Source organism: Oculina patagonica, chromosome 12 (genome assembly GCF_052425735.1).
Source record: "Oculina patagonica isolate OP01 chromosome 12, crgOcupat, whole genome shotgun sequence".
NCBI lineage: Eukaryota > Metazoa > Cnidaria > Anthozoa > Scleractinia > Oculinidae > Oculina > Oculina patagonica.
Genome location: NC_135769.1, coordinates 15,777,907 through 15,805,704, shown reverse-complemented (window position 1 = coordinate 15,805,704; position 27,798 = coordinate 15,777,907). Strand labels below are relative to the sequence as shown.

Here is a 27,798-nt window from a genome sequence, read left to right as displayed (position 1 = left end):
AAGCTTACCATCCACAGAAGGCAGATTACGTCTCCCGTGAAATTCAGTGGCTGCTTGCTGTTGCTGATGAATAGAGTAGAGTATGACATTTAAATAGCGTCTTTTCCTAATACAGTTGAATCCCACTAATTCGAACTTGGTTATTTCGAAACCCCCCTTTATCGAACTAAAACCCATTTTCCTTGGATTTGCCCTTCAGTTGTTTACTATCGGCTATTTCGAAATATTTTTTTTTGTTTCCCCTGACGGTTAGAAATAAAGGGGTTTAACTGTATTATAAGTTGCACCATTTGTTTATATTTTATGACAAGTTGTCCTTAGCGATATTTCCTGAATCTGTGTAAACTTTTGATGGTTGTTTGCCACCAAACAAAAAGAAAGAAACCCATAACCACCATAACTAAAAACTTAACAATTAGCACCCAACACAGAAAGCTAGCACACTCTTCTACAAGGTACTTGGCAAAAAAAAAAGTTCATAATTAGGCACGTTTAAATAGTAATTCTTCTTACATGCAGGTATGCACATCAAGGCTATGTATGACTCAGCTGAGCTGACGGCTATCTTTATTCTTGTCAATTGTCTCCTAAACTGCTTAACAGTTTTGAAATTTTATAGAGACATTATCATTCTTGCGAAAAATGTAAGTAATGATTGTCCAATGTTGTTACATGTTTAAGTTCAGAAAAATCTAAATCGGCAGCGCCTTTCAAAAAAGATAGTTCCACAAGCTTAAAATGTATACTCACCTTTTCTGGGGAAAATGCAAACCACGGAGCAAACTGCTTCACTTGAACCCTGTTATCCTGTGCTGTGGCAGACCTGGTGCACATGATGATCTCTTTAGATTTGCACAACTCCGACTCTGAGAAGAAGTGGAGGCATTCTTCTTGCTTGCAATCTTTTAAATGATGATTTCGACAATAGTTGACTGCACCTCGTTGACAACAGACTGGGCAGAGGAAACTCATTTCACATCTCATGTTCTTTAGCCAAAAGAACTCGTTCCTCATGGAATCAGTCATCACTGACAGTTGGCTATGAACAACATGGGCAGCAGTCATGTCAGTGTTGTCGTGGTAAAAATCTGCAGACATGTCCATTTTTGAACGCAAACTTGCTGCTAAAGCAAGATTGCCATTTCCACCAAGCATAATGACCTCAACTGAAGATGAATGGCAAAGAAGAACCACAGAACAGCCTTCACCTGGCAAGATGTAAAACCTGGCAAAATTGTGAAAAAATTGGGGAGCAACTTGGCTTCGAAATTCTTCAGTGCACCACTGAAAGAACTTTACTACAAGTCGGGGAAACAAGCCAGCAGGAACTCGACCAGCTTCAAATTGAAGAAAAAGAGAGGGGATTTGTGCAGAAGCAATCAACTCGATGATATCCTCAGGAGGATGAGACATCAACATGGATGGCACCAGATACTGCTTGCTACATGAAGCATCTAATGACGGCAAAGGACAAAGCAAGCTGAACTTCTCCATGATTGCAATAAGGCTCTCAGAGGTTTCTTTGTGGTCAAACAAAGGGCCCCAAACATGTTCTAAAAGTTTCTCCTCAAGAATGCCTGTTGTCTCAAGCTGACGCCATTGCTCTTTAAATTCTCTCTCGTTGTAATCGTAAGGCTTAACAGTTATCACTTTCTTAAACACATCAATCAACCACTGAGGGTCTAAGACCACCAATTTGTTCAGTTCTGGGGTGTCATCAAAATGAATCAAAATTCTCTGATCATGTAAAAAGTTCAGCAATGTCATAATCTCTTCATCATTATCAATTTTGCATACTTCAGAGGCTATTTGTTTCGCTCTCACAAGAGGGATGTGTTTGTAACGTTCCTTTATGACTTGCAGTGCCTTCTGATATTTAAGCCACTTGATAGGAATCTGTTCTCTCATCTGCGGTAGTTCCTTAGCAACAGCAAGTACTTCTCTTCGCAAATCTATAACATCTGGACATTCAGATGAACTGCCTGACTTTGTGTTATCCACAACAAAGACACGTTCAAACAAATGGGAACTGTATGGCTTGGTCTGTAGGAAATCAAAAATTTCATCGGCGAGTACACAAGGATCACCACCACCCCATGGTGTATCAGCGTGAGTGCACACTAAGAACACAGGAGGGAGTTTCTCTGGCAACACAGATTTAAGACATGAATGAAGTATATTGTTTTCATCTCGACTGGTAAGGGAGGCGAAATGAGTCATCCAAAAATCTAGGTAATCCAAATTGGTTTTCAGACAAAAGTTGTCTTTAAATTTCTTGAACATTCCCTGCTTCACAAGAGGATTGGCCGTGTCATGTCGGTTCTGGCTGAGGTCATAAGTCAAAAGGTAGATTGCTCTTGTTGTAAGAAACAGTGGATGGGTGACATAGTAAACCAACTGCCCACCAAAATCCCACAAAACCGAATAGATATCCTCGTCATCTTCTTCTTTATTAACTTTGTGAAGCAACTTTTCAACCAAACTTGAGACCTCTTCAGGTATTTCTTGTGTACTTAAAGGAGTGTCTTCTTGATGACCTTGACTAGGATCAGACACATGTTCTTCTGGCACAGCTGTATTGAAATGACTATCACTTGTATCTAGTGCCTCGGAATCTTCGGACGAAGAGTCATGACTAGGAGCCAATGGATCTGTACTGGGTAGAGGAATACTTCCAGACTGGCCAAGTTCTGTCAAAGGTCTTGCATCTGGTCTTTGCTTTTCCTCTGTCAAACTAGCCACAATCATCTGTGCTGCGTGGTACTCAAAGGAAATAGCTGCATCTTGATCCTGCTCTTGATCCTTCTTCCCTGCCTTCCAAATCTCAGTTGAAATTTTGAAATGTGAAGGATCCACATCTATCCCTACAGTGCTATCTTCATCTGGGTTGAAAACCTGTCCCTTCAATGACTTCTTAAGGCTCGTCTTTCCTGACCGATTTTGTCCAGTCAACATGACTGGCACTCTCTTAACACAGGTTTTACCCTCATCTAGGGCATTAGTATAAGCTGCCAAGGCCAAGGGTCCCCTTGCACGAATCTCTGGAGGAACTGTAAAAGACAAACATCATGCTTAGTAAATTCATTTAGATATGTATATTTTTTCAGCTTCCCTATAAATTAACTCAACGTGGAGACTATAACAGGAGAATGTTCTGATAAAAAGTCACGATGAGGTCAAAACATTGTGACATTTTATAATTGAAGGAGCGAGAGAAAGATCAACGCATCAAATTTCGGCTAAATTTAAAATTGTCACAAACAGCTCCAGATTTCGCATGCAAGTTTGTTTACGCATGCTAAACACTGCCCTGTGTTTAATTTCACTGTCCTTTCTTTCGTTTTTGAAAAATAACACATGCAAAAAGACAAGGTTTTTGCTGGCGGCGCCTTTTTGACTTTTCTTTCACACACGATAAGCAAAGGAAACCTTTTGTTCCTTAAAACAATGAAGCCAGCTAAATTTTTAGGGTTACAGTCCCAGCCCTAACGCAAAAGCAAACCCCAAGGCCTAGGGTCAGGGTTAGAGTTTCAGGTTAGGGTTACAGACTTAGCCCTAACGCAAAAGCTTAACCCGTTTTGCTTTCAGTTAAGTGCCACCGGCTTGCTCTCACTTCTATCTCCACTCCTTACATCATCACACATCTACAAAATCCCTCGAAAACAAGTTAAACTTCTAAGGTTTTTGTTCGCATGAATCGATTGATTGATGAATATTTAATGAGGCACAGAAAAAATTTTTGCGAGGAAACGTCCCGTGCGAAACGTCTAAAGAATTTTTTGAAGTCTAAAACCAGGTTACTTCTCACCAACTTTGTCGCGGCAGCACCCAAGCGGACACTGCAAAACTCGCGTTGACATAGTTCCCGGCAAGAAACTCTCACGTAAACGAACTTGCGTGTGAAATTTGGAGCTGTTTGTGACAACGTTCAATTTAGCCGAAATTCGAAGTGTTGATCTTGCTCTCGCTCCTTCAATTGTACTTTGTAAAACAAAATCTATTTCTAAGAAGTTACTCATCAAGATAAATGTTGTAGGTCAAATTATTTACAGGTTCATTAACCTAGGTTAATCTGTTTTAACCTAATGATAATGCTGTTATAATCACATGAAACGGAAAACCCTACACCTGTAGGTTGGAAGTAAATTAACTTGAAAAGAATCAGACCTACAACATACCGCTTTGCATAACAAATTGCTAATTTATTTGGATAAGAATAAAAACATTCAGGTGCACAATCATTTCAAGTCTGCAGTTTGTTTGTTTTTTTGTTTGTTTTTTTTTGTTTGTTTTTTTGCATTTTTAATTTGATTAAATAAAGAGCAGAAATTTGCTTGATTCCATGAGGTCGGGAAAACTGAGCTACTTTCTACTACCTGCAAAAACCTTCCAAATATATGCACATGAAACAGATTCTGATAAATTTGGTTATTATTTTGTCCTTAAAGCAATGACAGCATTTGCGAAACTAAAACATACCTAGTCGGGGAGGTTGGGAGAGAATATGCTTGTTACTACTAGTTAATGTACTTTCATCAACCAGTTCCTGCCCTGCTCCTTTCCTGCTGTCCAACTTTGGAGATCCACTAGAAATTGCCTGAGCATCACTAATATCGTTATGTTCACACATAACCAGTTGTTCAGCTGTTCGATATGGATGAGTTAGTACACAACACAGACCATCACTGTCATCACTGTAGTGCTGAACAAGCTTTGCAAGACTCGAGAAAGGTGCCCGAGTGTCCATGAAGAAGGTTGTAACCTTCTCTAGAGTCACAGTTTTTATGTGATAGTGCCTCACTTTTTCTTCATGCCTTATGGAGAGTGTATAACCACGCTTTGTTTCAGAATTACGGATAAGAAAACTACCAGAAGGTATGTCTGGAGCAAGAAGCTTCTTTTCTGAATCTGAACGGTCCAGGACACCAAAGAACCAGGAGCTATGAAAAAAGGGATCGGAGGGAAATGTTCAGTACACACAAACTGAGTTGGGTCATCCACCATCTGAGACCACCTGTCAACTTTTTAAACCAACAGTCAGGTGTGGTCAGTTTGAAATGAACAATCTTCACTTAACAGAAGTTGGGTGGAAAATCCAGGTGACGATCCAACTAGGGTTGTAATGACATATCTCACTAAAGTCAGTTCATGCTGACAGATTGCAATGACCCATCATAGTTTAGTAATAATCATTCTGTCTCATAAATCAAAGGCTCTATGAGCAAAGTCGTGAATGTGGTATATTATAAACTGATAGCCCAGAATTAGCCAAAATAAATTTTAAATGTCTGCTGACAAACAACAATTTTTGTAATTGTCTATGAAATCTGTGAACGTACGTCATAGTTGATTCATGTTTAAAATTCTAGCTGGTAAGTGATAAATAACCCCATATTCTAACTGAAAACTAACCATCCAGTAGTCCATTGTGGCCTTCTAGCTAAGCAGCTAAGAAGTGAAGATTATTTCAGAGCTTAAAATAATTAATGCTGAGAGAGACACGTATAGTGGTAACAAGATATGAGGTACCTTAAGATGCTGCGAAGCTGGTAATGGAAAGAAGCTAGGATATTTTTTTTCACCAAACTGTTTCACATTTGCTAAAGGGTTCTTTAATTAATAACCAGGTAACTCAGCCATTTTAAAGTCAACATAATTTATTATCAATTTAGAGGCCTGATACATGTAACAAATGAAAACTGCTGCTTATTTCCTTTTCTGGTATCTTTACTTGCAACCAAAAAGTTTACTTTACCCCTTTACATGCCACGAAAATCATCAATGCATTTTAATCAGCCTTATTAATTCGTTTTTAAATAATCTCTATACATTGCCAGCCATAAATCCTGCATAGATTTGGTGGCCATGTTGGATTAAAGGATCTGAACCTTAAAGCTTGTTTATCTTTTACTCTTTGTTTTCAGCAGTCAATAACAATAACTTCCGAAATTTTATTTTTCAAGCTGTACAGTCTGCTAAAAGTCAATTTATAGAGAGCAGTATTCACTGTTTGTGAAATGAGAGTAAATTTGAAATAAAATTCTTTTTCTGATCACGTGTTTCATACAAGTTACTGCAGGATGTTCATTCCAGCCCACACCTCTTGACAGCCTAGCCCCATGCAGAGTTCAGTGATGTGCTGTATTGCAGGATATTGTTTTGGCGAATGTGCCTTGTTAAAATAAATCTGTAGGACAACACGTACAACAAACCATCTAAGTGTAAGCAATTTGTTATTTATCAGCATGGCAATTATTCACTTTATTTTATTTTATTTTTATTTATTTTTTATTTTTTATTTTCATTGTGGCTTACCTGTAAACTAGCTGGTGCGTTCCCGCGGATTTTGCTAACCATATCTGCGGGACGCATCGAAACCATAGCTAAGTGTAATGACCACATTAAACATTGTATTGTATTGTATTGTATTGTATGCAACCAGGTTCCTTTTCGGCTGAGATGACTGCATGCATTTATTTGGGGGGGGGGGGGGGGAGGCATAGGACATGTACAGAAATCGACCTTAAGGTTACTATTGTTATATTAGTGGCTAAATTACTTTTTAGCGATTTTAGTAAATTGGCCGAAAATCGCTAAATTTAGTACTTGTTAAAATTTGTCTCCCCGGTACCCCCTTCCCACCCTAATGGAACACAAAAATGGATACTGGTAACTTTGTTCTTTTAGGCAATTCAATTTATGTTCATTCAATGTCAAGATACGGTAGTTTTTTTCTTTTACTGAACATTTATTTTAATCTTAGCCATATCACTGGCCAGTAAAAGCTGGTTTACACGATATTACTATTTTATGAAGTTTTTTGAAAATCCCTATATTAAATAGTCGCTAAATCTTGCTCAGAAAAAATTGCTAAAATTAATAGCCGCTAACAATAGTACTCACAGAGAGGCATTATCAAACTGATTCCTAAGAAAGATGCAGAGCCATTTTTTATTAAAAATTGGAGACCCTTTACACTTCTTAACTGTGATTACAAAATAGCAGCAAAATCAATCGCGAACCGCATTAAAATTGTGCTCCCAGATCTTATCAACAACGACCAGACGGGCTTTATTAAAGATAGATTTATAGGAGAAAACATTCAGCTCATCGACAGCGTTATTGGTTTTGCAAAAGAGAGAAATATACCGGGATTACTTCTATTTTAAGATTTCGAAAAAGCCTTTGATACTATATAATGGCCTTTTATTAGGAAAACTCTTCAATTTCGGATTTAACGAGAGCGTCATTAACTCGATGAATATCTTTTACCGTAATGTGGAAAGCTGCGTTTTAAACAACGGATGGGCGAGCAACTTCTTTGAAATTCAAAGAGGAGTAAGACAGGGATGCCCTCTCTCACCCTATCTTTTCGTTCTGTCTGTTGAAGTACTAGCTAAAGCAATCCGAGAAAACAAAAATATCAAAGGTATCCTTGTCAACCAAAATGAAATCAAAATAAGTCAGTACGCAGATGACACGACACTAATACTGGACGGATCAAAGAGCTCTTTGGAAGCCTCTCATAAAGTACTCGATAAATTTGGAGCCGCCTCCGGTCTCAGACTTAATGATAAGAAAACGGAAGCCCTTTGGATCGGGTCTAACACTGGCAAGGACCATATCATATTTCCAGAGAAAGGAATTTCAACTGGCCAAAATATAAAGTTAAATCCTTAGGTGTATGTATTTCAGTTGACCCTGAAGCAACCATAATGCTAAAGGTATAAAGAACGATTAGCTAAAGTTCGGAATGTCCTTGACTGCTGGAAATACCGCAGACTTACATTAATTGGCAAAATAAAAGTATTGAAAAGTCTAGCGACCTCTCAACTTGTCTACGTGCTATCTCCGCTGCGTACCGATGTGAACGCAATCAAAGAAGTGAATGAACTTTTCTATACATTTTTATGGAATGGAAAAGGTGACAAAATCAAACGAGATGTGATGATTAACGACTATCCCCACGGGGGTCTTAAAATGATAGATATCCAGTCTTTCAGTAAGTCGCTAAAAGTCACTTGGATTAAGAAATATCTTGACACTGAAAATCAAGGAAAATGGAAACTTTTCTTTGACTTAGAACTAGGAATATTTGGAGGAAAAATAGCCCTTACAGGAAACCTAAACAAGAAAGATACAACCAGCACTGAAAAAGCTTCAAATAGTTTTATAAAAGAAATTTTGACAATCTGGTCAGAAGCAAATTTTGAAGACAATATAATTTCTGAGAAACAATTTCTTGATCAATCCTTATGGTATAACTCGCTAATTAGAATTGATAACCGCCCTATTTTCTACAAAGAGTGGTTTAACAAGGGCATCAAAAAAGTGAAACATTTGAAAGATGACAACAACAACTTCCTGTCTTTAGATGAACTAAGAACTAAATACAATATCAATGCGTATCCTCAAGAGAGGATAACTACAATCAAGTCTACCTGGAACATGCACAAATGTAATTTTGTAAACAATAGCCCCGAGTATAAAAATTTCTCTACTAAGTTAATGACAACGTGCAACCCGACTTGCATATTCTAAACCCGTTGCTGAAAAATCAACTGCTCCAACCCAAAGCCAGCAGAAATGGATGAGTGATTGTGACATCGCAAATGCTGAAGATATTAAATGGCAAGAGACATACCAGCTAGCTTCAAAGTGCACAAAAGGCACCAGACTGAAAGAGTTTCAATTTAAATTTTTGCACCGAAGAATATCAACAAACGATTTCATTTCTTCTAAGTGCTCCTTCTGCCGTGAGGTGCCAGAAACCTTAATTCATCTTTTCTGGAAATGCCCTAAAACGGAATCCTTCTGGTGCCAGAAACCTTAATTCATCTTTTCTGGAAATGCCCTAAAACGGAATCCTTCTGGACCGATGTGACATCACGACTGACGCAGTGCAAAATTAATCCAAACAACAACTCATTGGAGTGTACTGTTGCTATGGGTTTAACACCAGACTCGCATAAGAAACAGAACAGATAACAAAAACCACTACTCCGAAGAAATGGGAACTTTTAAACAATTTCATTTAATCAATCAATCAATCAATCAATCAAACTTTATTTATAGAGGGTTACACGTAATAGTTTTACAACTAATAAATTTGTGGCCCTCTCTAATGTACTATAAAAATTAAAATTAAGAATTTAAGAAGGTCAAATAACCAAAGAAAACTCTTATATCCCCTGACATTCCACTTTCTACCCCCACTTGCCTTGGAAATGTCACCAACAGCCCTGCATTCTTTCTGCCACCATATAGATTTCGTCCCTTTTTTTCCTGCCCCTTTAACCTTTTTGTGCTTATTATTTTCTTATGGCTAAATAGTGTTGTGATTTGTAATACATCGTCTCTTTTTGTTTCATTTATTTACTTAACTTGTAATTTTTTTTCCTTCCTTGTGTGTATTGTATTGTTGTAAGCATTTTTTGTAAGCATTAATAATAAAATAAATAAATAAAATAAAATAAAAACAATAGTAGTCTCTCAGTATTTCTTTGAATGTCTACCCCATAGCACTCAGTGGAATCATGTTGACAAAGCAAAAAATTACCTGAGTGCAATGATACACCCCTGGAGAACTACAATTACCACAGTTGAACTAATATGTCCCTTTTTTAATTTGACAGACCATGTGTATGAAGAAAAAATAATTGTAAGGGACTGATGCATAATACTGTGTTTACAAATGTAGTTTAATGCCTTCAAAAGCAGAGCAAATTTATCATTCACACTGATAAGGCTTGCTACCTAATGAGCTACGAATGCCAGAGGAAATTTAGTCACGCTCGAGATAGATGTACTTGGGAACTTCGTTAACGAGAGTGTGACAACGAATATAAAATATTACTAGATACAAAAACTTGACGAACGTGCAAATGAATGATCGACCGAAAGGCAAAGCAAGCCAACTATAGATATCTCTAATTGTTTTGAAACGCATCAGTTTAATCTTGCTGAGTGAGACTAATTTGTAGCGGAAAATACAGCCTTAGTTAGGGTGATTAATTACTTACCAACAATTTGATTGCATTTCAATGAAAGATAATTTCATATCCGCGAACTTTCAAAATAAGCTATTGATCGGCGTACAAGTTTCTTGCTTCCTTGGCCATCCTTTCCGTTGCATTGTGTGTAAATGTGGATTCGAGCACTGGCCTCACTAGAAAAATTCCTCCCAGAAAGGAAAAAATATTCGTATTCTCCTGAATGATGTACATCCACAAGTTCGCATTACAACTCGGGAAACCAGCCCTTGTCCACGTTCATCCACCATTTTGAACTTAATTTAAACTTAATATTAAATTGCCAGGTTACCAAGGGAGTTTACACCAATTTAATTGAATTTCTCCAGCAGACCGCAATAAGTCGTTCATTGCATTCACGACTTAAAAAGTCAGTTTATGAGAGTTAAAGGGTTGAAAGAGGGTAAAACATGTCTAAAGATCCATCTCACCTGAAAGGCAGCTTTTGAGCCACTAAGAAAAATCATGACTGAAGGGTTGAAGGGGGTACCCAACATGTTGACAGATTGTGATGTCCTGACCAAGTCTTGATGATGGCGGTCATAACAAAAGTTGATCTATCTCACGATGTGATGAAGGCTTGTTATAACCATGGATGTTGGATCATCACAACCTATCAACATATTTTAGCCCTCTATAAATTCTGACGCTGACTTATTTGAGCGTAAACAACGCTCATAATGTGCTCAAGACGTTTCGACCGAGAATCTTCGGTCTTCTTCGGTTGTTATCATGGCATAAAACGGCTTTTTAACGGTTTCACATTGTACACGCGCGCGAGTGACTAACACAAATACACGCGAACGCTGCGCGAGACTATGAACATTATGTAAGTGACTTATATACATCAGGGATGCCTATGTGTTCATTTCCCCAATTCTGGTCCCTCTGCGAATGCCACGCTTCTAGGAAAAGCCTCTTGTGGTAATCGCCTGACTTGTCCACCACCGCTGCATGATTGAAATCCATATCATGGCCAAACCTGTTCGCGTGTTGCGCGATCTTAGAGTTTTTGTCGCAAACACGGACTGCTCTTTGATGTTCTTTAATTCGAGTAGCTAACGCTCTGTCCGTTTGTCCATAATAGATAAAATTGCAGTCAAAGCAGTTAACTCTGTAAACTACACATCTAGACTGGAATGCTGTGAGTTTGTCCTTCGGTCTGGGGAAGCGTGTGCGTAAAGGCCCGGCCAAACGATTGCAACATTTCAACGCAACATATCGCAACATTGTTGCGTTCAGATGTTGCGATCATTTGGCCACCCTGTTGCAACATGTTGCAACATGTTGGATGATGTTGGGCCAAGTTTGAAAATGGTCAAATTTTTCACCCAACATCTCGCAACAATTTTGGATGTTGCATGATGTTGTACTCGTTTGGCCATGTTTGTGCAACATTGTTGCGCTGGAGCATGCGCACTAGTTCGATTTGCGCGATCTAACATACCGCGACATATTGCAACAGGATGGCCAAACGAGTGCAACATGTTGTGCACAAGAATGTTGCGATATGTTGCGTTGAAATGTTGCGTGCGTTTGACCAGCTGCTTCGCAACATCTCACAACATGACCCAACAATGTTGGGATATGTTGCGTTGAAATGTTGCGTGCGTTTGGCCGGGCCTTAACGTGTTAAGTGGTTTAAAGCCAACTTTGACCCCGTTGTTGCGTAGAACTTTTGAGATTCTTTCAGTTATGCCTTTCACGTAGGGTAGAACAACAAACGATTTTGCGGCATCATTTGGAGTGTCGCTGCTGTCTGAGACACGACGATTACGCGAACACGTTTGGCCATGATATGGATTTCAATCATGGATGATATGGATTTCAATCATGATATGGATTATGAAAGATAATTTCATGATATGGATGCAATCATGATATGGATTTCAATCATGCAGCGGTGGTGGACAAGTCAGGCGATTACCACAAGAGGCTTTTCCTAGAAGCGTGTCATTCGCAGAGGGACCAGAATGCGGGAAATGAACACATAGACATCCCTGATGTATATAAGTCACTTACATAATGTTCATAGTCTCGCGCAGCGTTTGCGTGTATTTGTATTATAATTAGTCACTCGCGCGTGTGAAACCGTTAAAAAGCCGTTTTATGCCATGATAACAACCGAAGAAGACTGAAGATTCTCGGTCGAAACGTCTTGAGCACATTATGAGCGTTGTTTACGCTCAAATAAGTCAGCGTCAGAATTTATAGAGAGTATTAATGTCAACTCCTGACTGTAATTTTGGTATTTTTCGTTTAATATTTCAGCCCTTTTCAACCCTTTTTACTGACTTCTGTTAAGCTGAACATCGCAACCTGACTTTTAGTAAGACTGGTCAACTTGAAAAAGAGACCAACCAACTCAGCTGGTGTGCAGATAATCTACATTACTTTGGCATCTTATTCAATCATCAGAGACCACAATGATACATTGTCTTTCCATGTAATTCCTTCAGCAATTCATTGTTGCTGAATTCTGGACTCATTTATTTGATTGCTGGGGTAGGGAACTGCAAGTAATTAGACTGATGGTCAACAAAGAATAGTAAAAAAAATAATAATAAAGAAGCTTTCCAAAAAAAAAAAAATTCCCACACTTTTACTACAACTACCAGAAATCTTTGTGCATATGGCATCCTGATGCATTGTATGGTCTATTGACTTACTTACTTGTCCACATCCCCAGGAATTTGCCTTTTTTTATCTGTGTTAAGTAACTAACCAGAAGCTCTTAGAGCTAAAAACTGTGCATGATCACGTGACCACCCTTGGGGAGCCATGGCAGGGGAAAAAAAATAGATAAGTAAAAAATATTGCACAGCTTGATGGTGAAATGGGGAAAAAATAAAAAAAAATGTTCCATAACCTGACGGTGGAAAAAAGTCTTTGCCATTAAAGTTGACTCCCGGAATCCCCACCCCCCTCACCCTAACCCATCTCAAACAAATTATTGTCCGTCCTAAAAAAAACACCCGCTTTCGATAGAAACCCCAAATATTGATTTCATTACGTCTGGCTTCACGCCAGGAACGTAAGTATCTGTGAGAATTTCGACAGCACCAGTATCCCCCATTAATTTGCATAAAACTGAAAACTCGCCCAATGACAGTGTTTTGCAGTTTCTATATTGCGAGTATATTTTGCCCCTCTTTTCATGTTACAATAGGCGGTTGTTAATTAATATGTATCGACTGACAAACAAGATTATAACAAAACACCTTGTGTGACATTTTATGGTTGACTAGTTCCAGCTGCGATTAATTTCTTATATGAAAATTCTGGCCAAATTCCCATGCACACAGTGGGAATTTCCCTAGCCTACTGGATGACGTAAGCAGTACAAGTCAGGGCATGTTTGTGAAGGGAATTTTTTTTCAGATCTCTAAAATCAATTCAGTGACACAGCCAAAAAAGATTACGCTTAAAGAGGAATCTGCTTCCTTATGTCTCCTCTGGGAGAATAGGGCCTTTAAAGAGGAATACTTCACGCTAAATTTGTAAAGACCAAAGAATTCGCAAAGATTTGAAATGTAGCTGATAAATAGCTTTAAAACATTACATGACTTGGTGCCTAGCCAATCCAAAGTGAAACTTGTCATGTCAGCACATTGTTTGACACCAACGTAATGGTATTTAATTACAGATTTTAGCCTGCTTAAATATATTTTTCTTTCAAAGCATGAAAATTTTAATTAGTATTTTCTTTGAGTCAAACGCTTCAAAATAGAACATTCCAGGTAACATTAGGTAAAGACCAAAGCAGTAGAAAATTTTCCATTAGTAGGTGATTTCTGGCTTCTAAACATTGCGTGACGCGAGCCTGGCCGTGCGGGCCTGCGGGGGCATCAGTCTGGTCATCGAGAAAAAAAAAAGTAAGTGCAGAACATGAACTGCGCGCGCAGTTAATTATGTGGCATGAAGGTAATACTAATGATCTGTTGGCCCCTTTTGTAAGAATTCTAGGAAAACCAAATGTAACTTGCATTGCTGGTACGATTCCTGGTGTAAGGGCTTCTGTAATGTAAAAATAGGAGATTATGTATCGTTCTCCACTGGCCGCACAAGGAAATCCAATGGATATAAAATCTGGAAACCCTATGCCTGTACAAATATCCTTAAGTATTCTTTTTGCATAGATACATTGATGACTGGAATTCCTTACCAAATAATATTGTCGAAGCAGCCAATGTCGTTAATTTTAAGAGGCGTCTGCGCAAGTTTGTTACGAATCAATTAAATTAAGTTAAGATAAATTACATTAAATTATATTAAATTAATTCAAATCGAATTATTTATTTATTATATTAATTGTATAGATGTATATAGTTTTTATCTTAGAGTTTTTTTTTTATAAATATTTTATATTATTGCCCCCGCAGGGTTTTGGCCCAGAGGCCAAAACCCGAGGAGGCACCCTAGGACTCCCCGCGTGTATACATACAAGGACAAAGAATATTTGTTGAAAAAGTAAGAAATGTGTTTGTAATGGGCGAAGCGTTCTCGATTTGACAAAACTAGGCGAGCACGGTCGTGACGGGTAATATTTTAGCAAGCGCGCACGGTGGTGTCGGGTACTTGCAACCACGAGGTCACGTCTGGTCACCTTCGCGTTTCGAGCTTCGCCATCTGCTAGCAGCGTTTTGTTTTCCGGTTTTGGCCTACGCGTGTTCACAGATTTGTTCGAGCGGTTTCTCTGCTTTGGTTGTGTTAAGTGATATTTGAAGCAAATGTTAGTAATACGTCGAAAGATTTCGAGCAATTGGTTTCGTGTTCTTGGCTACGTGCCGGCTACCTATGTTCCAAGCGTTACATTTGTAAGGTTTGCTTTCGGAGGTTTGTTGTATCGTATACATCTTACAAGTTACAACGAGTAATAAACAAACGCGTGAACTTTGTCATGTAGTACAAGGTACAGCGTAATTCGTATCGCTAACAAACTGTCAGATTATTTGATCCAAAGAGTGGGTTGTTTTCTCGAATCTTTGAATGTGCCATATTTTGTTACTCGTGAAATTTTTTAGGCTTTTTGGCCTGGAAATTATTGTAAGTTTATTTTGAATGTTATAAGCCCGGGAATAAGCTTGTGTGTTGTCATCACGAATAATGTGTTATGTGTTATTTCCGCTAGGTGTTATTTCCGCGCGCTAGATAATATAATTCGACTTGAACTTGTGAATATTTTTAGGACGCAACGGTGTCACACAACAAGAAATTCCGCATGACACAGTAAAAAAGAAGCCTAATTGTGCAGTCCATCGGCATTAATAATTAAAGGCCGCAAAAAACAAATTATAAAAAGGCGGGGGCAGCTTTATAGTGAGAACTATTACTAGTATGTTACTATTATTTTTGTTTTTTCTTTAGGGGGTCGGCTCTATATGAGGATTGGGTTCCTCCCTGCCAACACCCTTTTGCAATATTATTATTATTTTTTCTCTTTTTAATTTAAAGTTGTTACAAATATAAATAAATAAATGGAGCGACTGTTGATGTTTCAAAATTATAAAGGAATGTATGGGAAATGATCAAACGTTCCTACGGACCCGAGAATACGGCGGAAATCGAGCCTACATGAACTATTCTTGGTTTTCACGTGACGTCATCAAAATTCTAAAATCCAGAATCGCGAGAACCCTGCCTTTTTATCCTTCACTGGCTATTTGACGTCAATCAATCAATCAATCAATGTTTATTTGCTCCATTCAGTATTTTTACAACAGTGAAATTAATATATAATATATAATAAGGAGCAGGAGTTCTCAACAAACCCTTTTGGGCTTACAAGGAGAACCCCTGTTACAAATTTGTTGATAATCTCATATATCTTTACGTGGCTATAATTATTTTAATTTAAGTCTATTGATTGTCTCTTTCCAGTTTCTTATAAACAATATTTTCGAATCATACTCTTAATCATTTTATAGAAATTCTTTCATTGAAAAGATATCTTTTGATTTTTTTCTTAAAAATATAAATCGATTTTGCAGTTTTAATAGTCTTGGTAAGGTTGTTCCATACCTGACTTCCTTTAAACTTAATTGAGTGTTTTTTGTAGTTTGTTCTGAATTTTATATGAATTTTCGTTGAAGATCTTGTATGGTGGCTGTGGAGATCTCTATTAAGGGTAAAAAATGAATTGAATGTTGCTGGCAGCATTTTGTTAAAGTATCGAAACATAAATAAAGCTGTTTTCTCTTCATTTATTTGGCCAAATGGAAGAATTGATAGTTTTTGTGTTTTGCTGCAGCCGCAATGGCTGCAAGCAAAACACATTGAGAGCTGAAGTTTGTGCCGTAAGGTGGTAAGTGCCGTAAGGTGTAAGTGCCGTAACAGAGGAGAAATCTGAACTACCGATGTCAATCAAATCCATGAACAAACAAAATCGAAACCAATGAACCGTGGCGCTGATCGCATTCGAAGTTACGGGCCAAAGTATTCGAACGCAAACCACGTTGGACACGTTGGAAAACAGAAAACCGATTTAAAAGTATATCGCATTGGGAAAGAAAACAAACTGTGGCGCGACCACTCCAGTTTTATGAGAAAATTATTCTGCAGTTTTCATCATTTACGAAAAGAGCGAAGACTTGGAACCTCGCCGAAGGTCATAAATATTTTCTCCAAAGGACCGGTTAGTGCACAGTTTGTAAACTTTCGCTTTGAAAATAAACTTACCCTCACCTTGTCTACACTGTCTACAGCATACTAGTACTGTATTAACTCTGAACTTCATATTTTAAAATAAAATGTATGAACGTGTAACTTGTCACGCAAAGACAGCTGGAAAGGAATATACCATGCTGGTAGGCTGCACCGCTAATTGTAGCTGTATTCGAGCTATATAAAAGACAGCTAGAAACGAATTAATACTAGTAACATCACAATGGGAAAGAAACTTATTCAGTGGTGCACACCGTCGAAAACAAAGAAATATTAAAGGAAGTTCTCATTCACCAGATTCACTGCATCAGATGCAACATTCGTCAGTTCGTGTTTAAATGCGTGGCGACCAGTTTGTTTACTAGTTATTAAAAAATAATACGGTCTTCATTTAATAAACAGTTCATCCTTAAATTTCAGCTTTTCTACGACTGACAGGTAGGTACTATAGTATAAGCCCCGCTAAAATAGCTGGAAAGGGAAAGTTTTTTGAAAAATGAATTTTTGACTGCCAGACGCGCTGGCGCCACATGTTTATTTTGTGCGGAAGATTAATTAAACGCCGTGAAAAATAGAATTTGATGTCCAGCGAGCCACTGCATCTTCGGCTACGCAGTCCTCAGTGAATCCTCCAACTTCACAAATTTCTAAAACTTTAAGAAAACGAACTTTCGCAGAATCAAAAATTGGTCCTTATCGATCTTCCGATCTTGTTGTGAAGACACTGAAATTCGACGAGTGTTCATGCGTGAAGGGATGACTGACGAATGATAATAATTATTTGTAAACTTTCGCTTTCAAAATGAACTTTGCGTTACGTTCAACGCCGTCTTTCCGTTGTTGATTTTAACATAACATTGATCAGTAAAATTATCAGGATTGGGCATAACTACAGAATACAGGGCCACTATTGAAGACGGAAAAATCTGGTGGCTCGTTTGGCTCGGTAGTCACTGCCGAGCCAAACGAGCCACTAAATCTTTACACCGAATACTTCCACTGCCGAGCCAAACGAGCCAAACGAGCCACTAAATCTACACACAGGAGACTTTGACTGCCGAGCCAAACGAGCCAAACGAGCCACTAAATCTACACACCGAAGACTTAGCGCACAATGCAATAACGCACAATACAATAATTTCTCGTTCTTTCATCCACTGCCGAGCCAAAGGAGCCACAAAATATACACGATCTTTTCACCCACTGCCGAGCCAAACGAGCCACAAAATACACTGTCTTCAAAAGTGGCCCTGCATTCTGTAGTTGCTCCCAGGATTGAATTAACACAAAGTGACTACAATATAGTGCAATTATTAACCTGCACACAAGTGACAGACAATAAAAGACGTTGGATTTCAATCTCGACTCACTTGTCTTTCATCAACATGTTCCCTAAGACTTTGCTCTAGCAGCAAAACACATGGACCCATTGGGGCCCTATTTTTTAAAAATAGGAGGAGTATGGTCTTTATAGCCTGCAAATGATATTATTCTAATAAGTTTCTTTTGTAACTTTATTAATGGAACTAAACTTGATTGATATGTATTTGCCCAAACAATATTTCCATAATGGAAATAAGGGTAAATTAGTGCATTTATAATAGAGCATTCTTAATATTTTCAATGAGACATAGTGTCTTGTTTTGCAAAGAATTCCAGTTATTTTCGATATTTTATTTTGAATATAAGCAATGTGCTGCTTCCAATTTAACTTTGAGTCAATGTTTATTCCCAGGAACTTTGTAGAATTTACTTGTTTGATTTCTTCGCCATTAATTCTTACATGTAATGTTAATGGCTTCTTGTTTTTTTTATTTTTTGCCTTAAATAGAATAACTTGAGTTAGTTTGATTGATTGACGTCCTTAATATATATCTTATTGAAGGTTTTCAGCTTGATAGCATCCGCCTTTTTTAAAATATAACATTTTGAATTTCGGAGTTTTGCGCCACACGACATCAGAATGGCCGCCTGGAGGCGGTCACGTATGCTTAAAAAGAATGCATCATCCTGTGATTTTTAACGATCTAAACAATTGAGGTTTTACAAGAAGCGTTTATGAGAATGTTTAGGTTTTCACGAAAGTAACCTGACCGCTTTTTATAGCAGAAGTGAATGCCAGATGTTTTCATTGATTTCCGGCGGCCATCTTGGTGCCCCTTGACACGGACTCTAGCATGGAATTTTCATACTGTGCTCTCTAAATTTGCGTGGAGCATTTTAACGGATAACTCGAGTACGAAATACCGTACAGACCTAAAACTTGGACATGTAGACTATCTAGTAATTTTCTACAACCTGTAATATAATTTCTTGATTTTTTTGACTCAATAGCTTTGGATTTATTTTTTGCAGCGCATGACAGTATTGTTACTTGCGTGACAGTGAAAACCAGCAATAGCCAGTAATATTCCATCCTCGGAGACCCAGGGGCAGTTAGTGGGGGCGAAAGAAACGCGAAACTGCGGGCAAAAATAGCGCGAAACTGCGCGCAAAAAAAAATTGGCATATATAAAAAGTTGTATTGACTGAAAGTGCCCCTGGGGAAAGTGTCTTACCAGACCAGTTCAAAAACCTCTCTGAATACTGCCTCCCGATTGGGCAGAAAAATCTTTTGTATTCCCTTTGTATTATTCTGCCCAATCGGCGACCAGCCTGACTACAGTCCTTTTGGTGTGTTCCACACGAAATATGTACACAAAGCCAGTTCGCTCGCCATACCTGTCTTGCTTGTTCGCCAAGAATTTGCTCGGGAAGGAAAAGTTTCGGCTAGTGCCTCCTCAACTTGGATGTGAAGCTTAAGTGTCGGGAAAATTTTGTCTTCGGGAAATATGACCGTCATTTGAGTGCTACAATTGTTGCTGCACGCATTACACGCGCGCGTAGCTAATCGGTCGATCGACGGAAAAATTTTACAAAATGTAAGGTCTTGAAAGTTTGTTTGGAAATAGTTTTTGACTTACTAAAATCTTTAGCTTGATGTAACTTAAAACACATTGTTATTTTAATTTATTACTATGATATTCGAAGTTATCTTTCTTATTACTATCTTTCTTTAAGGTAGATAAGGTATTTCCTTTTTGTAACTTTATTTATTTATTTTTTCTTCTTCATTTTCTTCTTACCTCCCGCCTCAAATAACTAGGCTAAGTGCGGGAGGTGAAAAATATTGTAAATAATATGATTGTTTAAATAAACTTTTTGTTGTTGTTGTAGTTTCGCTTCCAGCTGCGATCGATCTTCTATTATCTCACCTATAAAAAACTTAGGAATCGCTGCTGCACGCTTTGCACGCGTAGCTCATCTGCTGGGCTTGTTCGTAAAAAAATTACTCTTGTTTGGAAAATTTTCGCGTAAAGCTGTCATTGATCTTCCCAGAAAAAATCTGAAAACATCCATTACAGCAGTGCAACTAGCATATCGCACACAAACTTTTAAAACTCGCAAACGATCGACGATCGACCACAATATGAAGAATCTGCCGTTTGTCCGCGTGCATGGCCGTCAAACTTTCGACGTTTTCAACCAGGGGAGGCACTAGCCGAAACTTTTCCTTCCCGAGCAAATTCTTGGCGAACAAGCAAGACAGGTATGGCGAGCGAACTGGCTTTGTGTACATATTTCGTGTGGAACACACCAAAAGGACTGTAGTCAGGCTGGTCGCCGATTGGGCAGAATAATACAAAGGGAATACAAAAGATTTTTCTGCCCAATCGGGAGGCAGTATTCAGAGAGGTTTTTGAACTGGTCTGGTAAGACACTTTCCCCAGGGGCACTTTCAGTCAATACAACTTTTTATATATGCTAATTTTTTTTGCGCGCAGTTTCGCGCTATTTTTGCCCGCAGTTTCGCGTTTCTTTCGCCCCCACTAACTGCCCCTGGGTCTCCGAGGATGGTAATATTCACATTTTGCAGTCTAATTTAGGGAGGCACCTGGTTGCATCACTGAGTGTGTGGAACTAGCACCAGTCCCAAACCATGTTACAACTTACTGAATCGCTAAAACACAGCATTCTTTATAATCTGACCGTATGCAATTACCATTTCAAAAAAGAAGAAAGACTTTATATGAGTGTTTATTACGCCATAACTTTTATAATAATGCAAATTTCATAAAAATGATATTTCGTCTGCAATGCAGGCTACATTAAGTTGAGACATACTTGATCTATTGCCGCTGCATGATTAAAATTTGCAAATCTTAATGTACTGTTTGAATTTAGGGTCTTTTCTGTTATGGTCACGTGACTTGTCACACACGGCCATGATTTGAAACTCTTGGAGGACTCTTCAATGGTAGCCTGTAGCAGGTGTAAAAAAGAGGGAGGGGGAAGAGGTGGAGACGTATTCAGGGGGGGAATGAGTATAACCATGATGAGAGTGAACTGTAAACACAACTTTATATAGACTTAAACTGTAAACAAGGAAAGGCTGACCTTTGGTTTTCTTGACTACTTGCCACATGTGCTATATGTCATGTCGTTATCAGTCCCATAATTCTACTACAGGGGGAGGAAAGGGGGGAGAAAGGGAAGGGAACATTCCCTTCCCTTTCCCAACACCACCCCCCCCCCCTCGTTAATAAAGAATTTCTAAGAGAAGAGTCTAAGCCCCCCACTTCAAGTCACTAGTCAGCTCCCCCAATAAGAAAAATGCTCCGCGGTCCCTGCACCCCCTTAAATAAGTTAAAAAATAAAAACTCTTTACTTACAGATCTATTCCTGACATCACATAATTGCTCGGAATGTATCCTGCTTCATTGGTGGGTAGGGACTTTGCAAACCACCAGTCATCATCCGAGTTATCAATGACTTCGAGTTGTTCGCCTCTCTTGAAACTAATGTCTTCGTTGATCCGCGCAACGTAATCATACAAAGCGACACATTCCATATATTTTTGGTTGTTTGACACGTTGCCCTTTCAATCGAAAAAAATCAGGATCTTTACGTTGAAGTCGTAGACGGAAGGTGCTTTCCTCGACTATTGTTCCACTCGCAAACTCATCCCCATCGCGCCGGCTGGAACACACGGCAGGAGTGAATTAAAAACTTTTTTTAAAAGCTGAATAAAAGCTTACTTTTTTAACAAACGACTGACATTGACACAAGAAAACGTCAACCAGAAAACCCAACATTTAGATTTCAGAAGATTTCTTCCCGGATTTCCGCCTTTTCCCGGAATTTTGAATTTTGTTAGTGCACAACATGCCGCGAGCCGCGAGAAAACTGGAGCGAAGGCCGAGCCTGGCGGGCAAAGCGGGCCTGCCGCCGAAAAGCCGTCGGGCCTACCTGAACTTCCCAGGATGTAGTCGAGTCTGTGAACGAAACCGAAAAAACATTAACGAGAACTTGTGATTTGGATGTTTCTTTATGTGTTTAGCTGGCTTCGACTGGCCATTAACATCTGAATGCTCGTTGACACGAACCTCCAGGTTACGTGCTGTTTCTCGTGGGACGTTCTAACCACCGCTTATTCATGGATGAATAGGAGAATAAAAGAAGCGTTTTACATCGCACGTTTACATCCAGAACTTAACAAACAAGACGCAGGCGCGTAGCTGAGGTTTTAGGAAGGGTGTTCGTATTGACAAGAATATTAGGGGGTTATTAAATACGAGCGCCGAAGGCGCGAGCCTCTAGGGGGGTCTGGGGGCATGTCCCCCAGAATATTTTGAAATCTAGAGGCCCGGAAATGCCATTTTCAGCATTGTGCACGTCAATATTTCAAACTCAATGGAGTGTAAAATAACACTTATTTTTAGTCAAAACAACAATATTTCCGGCGTTTTGTTAACTTGATTCATTCATACATACATACCGGCTTAGTACACTAAACGTTTTACAAAAGCTTGACTTGTGGTACAAAGGCATCTCAGGATAAAAGTTTAAGCCCCCCAGACCCCGGCTCCACCGTCAATTTACTAAACGCAGCGTCAAAGCGTCAATATGCACTAAATACACGTATCAACTGGGTCCCCCGAATTGTATTCCCCGCCTTTCGTCTATTGATACTCCATTTATCAAATCCCGAACGCCTGTTAAGGAAATATTTTTCAACGATGGGATTATTTTGACTACATATAATACTAGGTCACTAGGATATATTGAGGCCACTTACTTACTAATTCACTACAGGACTATTCGTAAAGCAAACTCGACAATTGCATCATCCTCGGGTGGAGGCCATGAGAGCCAGTGAGGAGAGCCCATTCTCCTAACAATTTAATACTTTCTCGATACTTTTTGCGTTTTCTTGCACGGTAATTTAAAAGCTGCAACACTAAATGTTTGTTTTCCATTTCCCCACTCTTTGCTAAAAGCTGAAAATCAACAGTTTGTGTTTTCAGTCCTACATTATTGACCTCCAAAGGGGGTTCGTTCGAACCCCTCGAACCTCCCTTCCTACGCGCCTGAGACCAATTAGGGACGGCCATTAGAAAAGTGATGGGGGGTGGGGAAAAAACAAAAAAAAAATCATGCAAGGGAAAATGTAGCCTCCCACGCAGTCGTTCTCAGGGGCGATCGTGTTTCACTCCTCCCTCGCCTCTAAGAACGACTGCGTGGGAGGCTAGGGAAAATGCCAAGAAAAAAAATTCGTGCAAAGGGGAAGGAAAGAAAAAAATCCTGCAGAAGGAAAGTACCTATTAAGCTCTAAAAACACCTGTCATTTTACACTTGATGAGATCGACTTTTCGACGAAATATATCAGGGAGAATGCTGAAAATAGCATTTCTGAGCCTTAAAATTTCAAAATTTTAAGGGGGAGCATGCCCCCAGACCCCCTACAGGGTCCATACAGACAAGCGTCTCCAGCGCTCACTTTCTAACTATTCTAGTTCCATTAAAGCAAATTACATTCAGCCTGGCCACCGACAAGCAAAACTTTTTTCCCATACGCCGATGGTTATAGAAAATTCACTTTCAAGTCTTGCCTTCTGCTTATTGTATAAAAACTTTGACACCAACATTTGTAGGACATTCGACATAATTGGTGTTGACAAGTGCATAGGGTGAAGAAAACAATCAGTATAAGATGGTATAAAATAACAGTACATGGCATTTGATTTAATTTTTTTAAAAAAATATAATGATCAAAGATGTTCTTAAGGGACTGGTCAATAAGTGTGTGTGGGGTGGCCTGGAGTTGAAAGGGGGTGCGTCATGTAATTTTGGTCTGCACATAGTGGGTGGGTCATCTTAGTGACTTAAAACTGTTATAGTTTCAAGAAAATCCCCAGTGGTATCCATCAGCATAAATAGATAAATCTCTTGACGTGAGCAGTTTTAGATGTATTTCTAGCAATTTCAGAAGGCGCAAATAAAAACTTTCACGGGGGAGCATGCCCCCGGATCCCCTAGATGGCTTGAGATCATAGCATCGCTTTTGGTGGGCTCTCTAGATCTCAAGTCGCCACTTTGACTTTTCAAATTGCTCCGACCCATCCCCAGTACTTATTGACTAGTCCCCAAAGAATTAAATCAATGAATAACAACATTTTGGGGGAAGTATTTGAACCTGACATAGCCACGGAAGCACGGAAACAATACTCGAGAACCTACGCTGGCCGCCTCTTACAAAAACTATGGAAAAGCACTGTGTACTGTTAGTTAACAAGTGCTTGGTCGGAGCCGTTCCTTCATATTTTAAAGACTATTTCCTGTTACGTAGCCAGGGCAACAAGCAACATGTTTTTAATCAGAGATGCACTAGATCGTCTTTTACTGACATTATACTTCCAAACATTCATTTAGATGTCGCTAAATAGTCTTTTTATTATCATGGTGCATCCATTTTTAATTGTCTTCCCACGAACATTAAGACTATGCAGCCAAAGGAACGTTTCCAAGCTATCTCTGCTTTTTATTCTTAGGTTATTTTTAGAACATTTTTAATTCGTAATTTAACTTATTTTTTATGAGAACACTAGTACTTCTTTTAAACTTTTTAACTTTTTTAGCATTTTAGCGGTATCTTTTTAAAGTAGTAAGTGTTTATAGATAGATAGATAATAGATAGATATTTATACATTCTCTCTTTTATTTTTAATTTCTTTTATTTTACACAGGGCCCCCGTTGATACCAGTCCTGCGACTTAAGGGGTCGCCCTGTTAAAATATCGATTATTATTTTTTTCCAAGAGGGCACGGTAACGAATCCTGCAATCTGATTGGTTCTTAGCGCGGGCAAGATTCTCCTATCTCTGCCCGCTTCCACGGGCCACGGTAACGGTTTCGTGAGTTTAATTTCGCGGCGAGACGAACTAGTCCATGACAGTTTTGCTCTCCAAAATCGATGTTGTTGCTCACCAACCGTTGTTTAATTTGTATGGGAAAATTAGCAGTGGAATAAAAGGCCTTGAAGTTCTCCAAAAGGCGAGTATTCATGATCTTTATTGACAAAATGAAGTTATAGTTTTATGGTCGTGGTTTGTCGATCGATGTTTGTGCATTCGCACTGATTTTCACGCCATTGCGGTTAACTGCAAGTCGGCGGGTATACAGACTCGATTTATCCGTTCAAACACCTTGGTTTTCTGCTACTTTTCTCCAAAAACGGATACTGCTTATCGCCATTCAAGAAAATGAGATGCTTTATTAAAAAACGGTCAAATTAATTCTCGTAATATTGTGCCGTGTGTAGGCGACCAAACTACACATTTCAGTTTCATTCAGTTTCACTTTCGCAAACTTTTTGTCAAAACAGAATACTGTGGGAATGAACACAGAGGTTTTTGACTCGTTAAATACAAATGTAAATAGCTGGAAAATATGTGTTGTAAGTGCTTTCCAGTCCGAAAAGTAAGTTTAATTAACTGAAAGAACTCACAAGCCGAAATGGAGTTCAAAGTGTTTCGCGACTCGCTGATTTTTTATGCTCTGTTTTGGTTCTACATTGTGCTTTTTATTATTTCAGATGCTTTTTTCTTGCTTTTCTGATGAACTTTTCCTTGAGTTATGTTCATTTTAGCGAATTTAAATTGTTTGGCGGTAAGCTCTTTAATATAGCAGTGAATATAGCAAATGAATCATTCTTCACTCTTGCCGTAGACTCACTAGGATGCGCGCGGATAATACAAACACATTTTGCAAGAAAATTTTTGTAGGTTTTTTTTAATCAAACACATTAGAGGTAGGAAAAAAATAAATAAGTTATTTACCGGCTTAGGGTCAGTCCGTATAGTGAAAAACTGTGACCTCGGCCTTGAAAATGCTGCCCTCGGCCTGCGGCCTCGGGCAGCATTTTCAGACCTCGGTCACAGTTTTTCACTATACAACAACAACAACAACAACAACAACAACATTTTTATTTGCACCTATTCATTCAATTATTAGCAAAAACAATAAATAACATAAATAGAGTTAAGTGCATGGCTGCCCAGAATAACCACGATTGGCTAACAAGATTGGGCAGCCATACTTAGTTTTTATCACAATAATTTATAAAAAGGTCAGGTATATTTAATATTTACAAAGCAAACTATACAACACAATAATACGGACCTCCCAGCCGGCAAATAACATATATTTATTATTATTATTATTATTTTTATTATTATTAACTATTTAGCAAATGATCAACACAGCAACTTTTCTCAAAAGCATGGTATAAAGTAACAATACATGGCATCAGGTCTAAAAAAACTATTTGTCTAAAAAAAAAATTCGAGCAGAGGGCTGCACACTCACACACTCACTCACTCATCCTCATCGAGCCCATGAGGACTCTTGAGGCCGGCCAGAAAACTGCGCCACCCATCCCGGTCCGCCGCCGATGCAACAGCAGCCCCTAGCAAAGGGCTGCACCCGCAAAAAATTCCTGCACAAGCAATGGGCGTAAAAACAAAATTCGTGCAAGCGGAAAACTCCCCACCACCGCTTTCACTTTTCTAATGGTCTGTCCCTTATTTCACGTAACCTTGCTCCCCATGGGAGCTGGTATTACGTAACGGATAAAAGCCAAAACTATAAAAACACCCAGCTTCATGCAGATTTTTACTCTGATGATGATCAAATACAGTGAAACCTCGATTTAACAAAGTGCCAAAGGACTGGGGAAATTTGTTCGTTATATCGATAGGGGTTCGTTATATCGAAAACCTCGATTTAACAAATTTGTGGAAAAAAACAACCGTGACGTTGCACTACCCAGCATTTAATGATCTGAACGACTGTCAAAAATAACATTTGTGCTTTAATGCCTAATAGGTACGGACATATGTCTTTGAAGTTGTTTTCCTGTTAGGATTAAAGTATTTTCATCCTTGTTGGTCTGTTCTTTTGTCGCGTGTTAACTGAAGTTCGTTATATCGGGGTATTTCTTGCGTTTTCAGAAGGCCTAAATATAAAAGTTTCCCGGACCCCACTAGATGGCTTGTAATCATAACACCGGTTTCAGGTGGTCATGAGATCCTGCTCCGGGCCACCCCCAGTCCCGAAAGGATTACATTAATGAAATAACAACATTTTGTGGGAATCAACAAAGCAACATTTATCAAAAAGATGGTATAAAGCCGATTTTGTATTAAATTTCAAGGCTCGCTTCAAGTTATTGTCTTCTGTGGGCATGAAAAACTAAGAATAATAACGTGATAATTACTTAAACACTGAAACAGATTTTTCAAAATCAATTTAATACTCCAGTTACGAGGGCTTGAAAGATATATCATGGATTTTTCATATATCGGTGGCTTCAGTCGTCTTGTACCTCGAGCGTGTGCGCATGATAATAAAAGCAAGGGTCCTGCGCTTCCTGCGTCATTCTCGTCCCCATTGCCTTTCGTTTCTCTTGGCCAGCTGCCAAGTAGCCTGTGTACAGCCGTCCCGCTACACAGGCTAGCTGCCAAGCCGGCTAAGAGAAACGAAAGGGTTATGGGGACGAGAATGTTCGTGCGCGAACTCAACCTCGTTCCCAAGGCTTTTGAAGTTTGACAGCCGTGAACCTGTCCATGGGAAAAATGCGAAGCTTCTCGGCAATATCAAAGTTCCGCCATGAATTTTGGAAGATACTATTTAGATCATTTGTTCAAGCAGGCCTAATTTACCGAGACTGATCTAGCAGTTGGATACCACACTACCCAGAAAATGCGCAACGCCCTAGGGCCTT

The 27,798-nt window shown here is 38.9% G+C and overlaps 1 protein-coding gene and 1 pseudogene across 4 annotated transcripts in view; both read right to left on the bottom strand.

The window, feature by feature from the left end:
* Positions 1-27,798, bottom strand: part of LOC144632150 (uncharacterized) — a 59,278-nt gene that overhangs the window by 9,572 nt on the left and 21,908 nt on the right. For 2 of the 3 annotated variants that reach the window (XR_013566863.1, XM_078490751.1), the window contains exons 8-10: positions 4,480-4,607; positions 751-3,050; positions 9-63 (exon numbers count right to left, since the gene is read on the bottom strand). Coding sequence is in view for 2 of the 3 variants with exons in the window: in XM_078490751.1 (XP_078346877.1) it covers positions 9-63; positions 751-3,050; positions 4,480-4,607 (2,483 nt within the window). In the remaining variant the exon portion in view is untranslated. The remainder of the gene's footprint in view (positions 1-8; positions 64-750; positions 3,051-4,479; positions 4,608-27,798) is intronic. The other variant, XM_078490752.1, reaches the window with a different exon arrangement.
* On the bottom strand, positions 4,613-21,841 carry LOC144632129 (tyrosine-protein kinase STK pseudogene; annotated as a pseudogene). Its single transcript, XR_013566859.1, has 2 exons — positions 21,407-21,841; positions 4,613-4,940 (listed from the first exon to the last, which is right to left on the bottom strand). The product of XR_013566859.1 is annotated as a tyrosine-protein kinase STK pseudogene (transcript).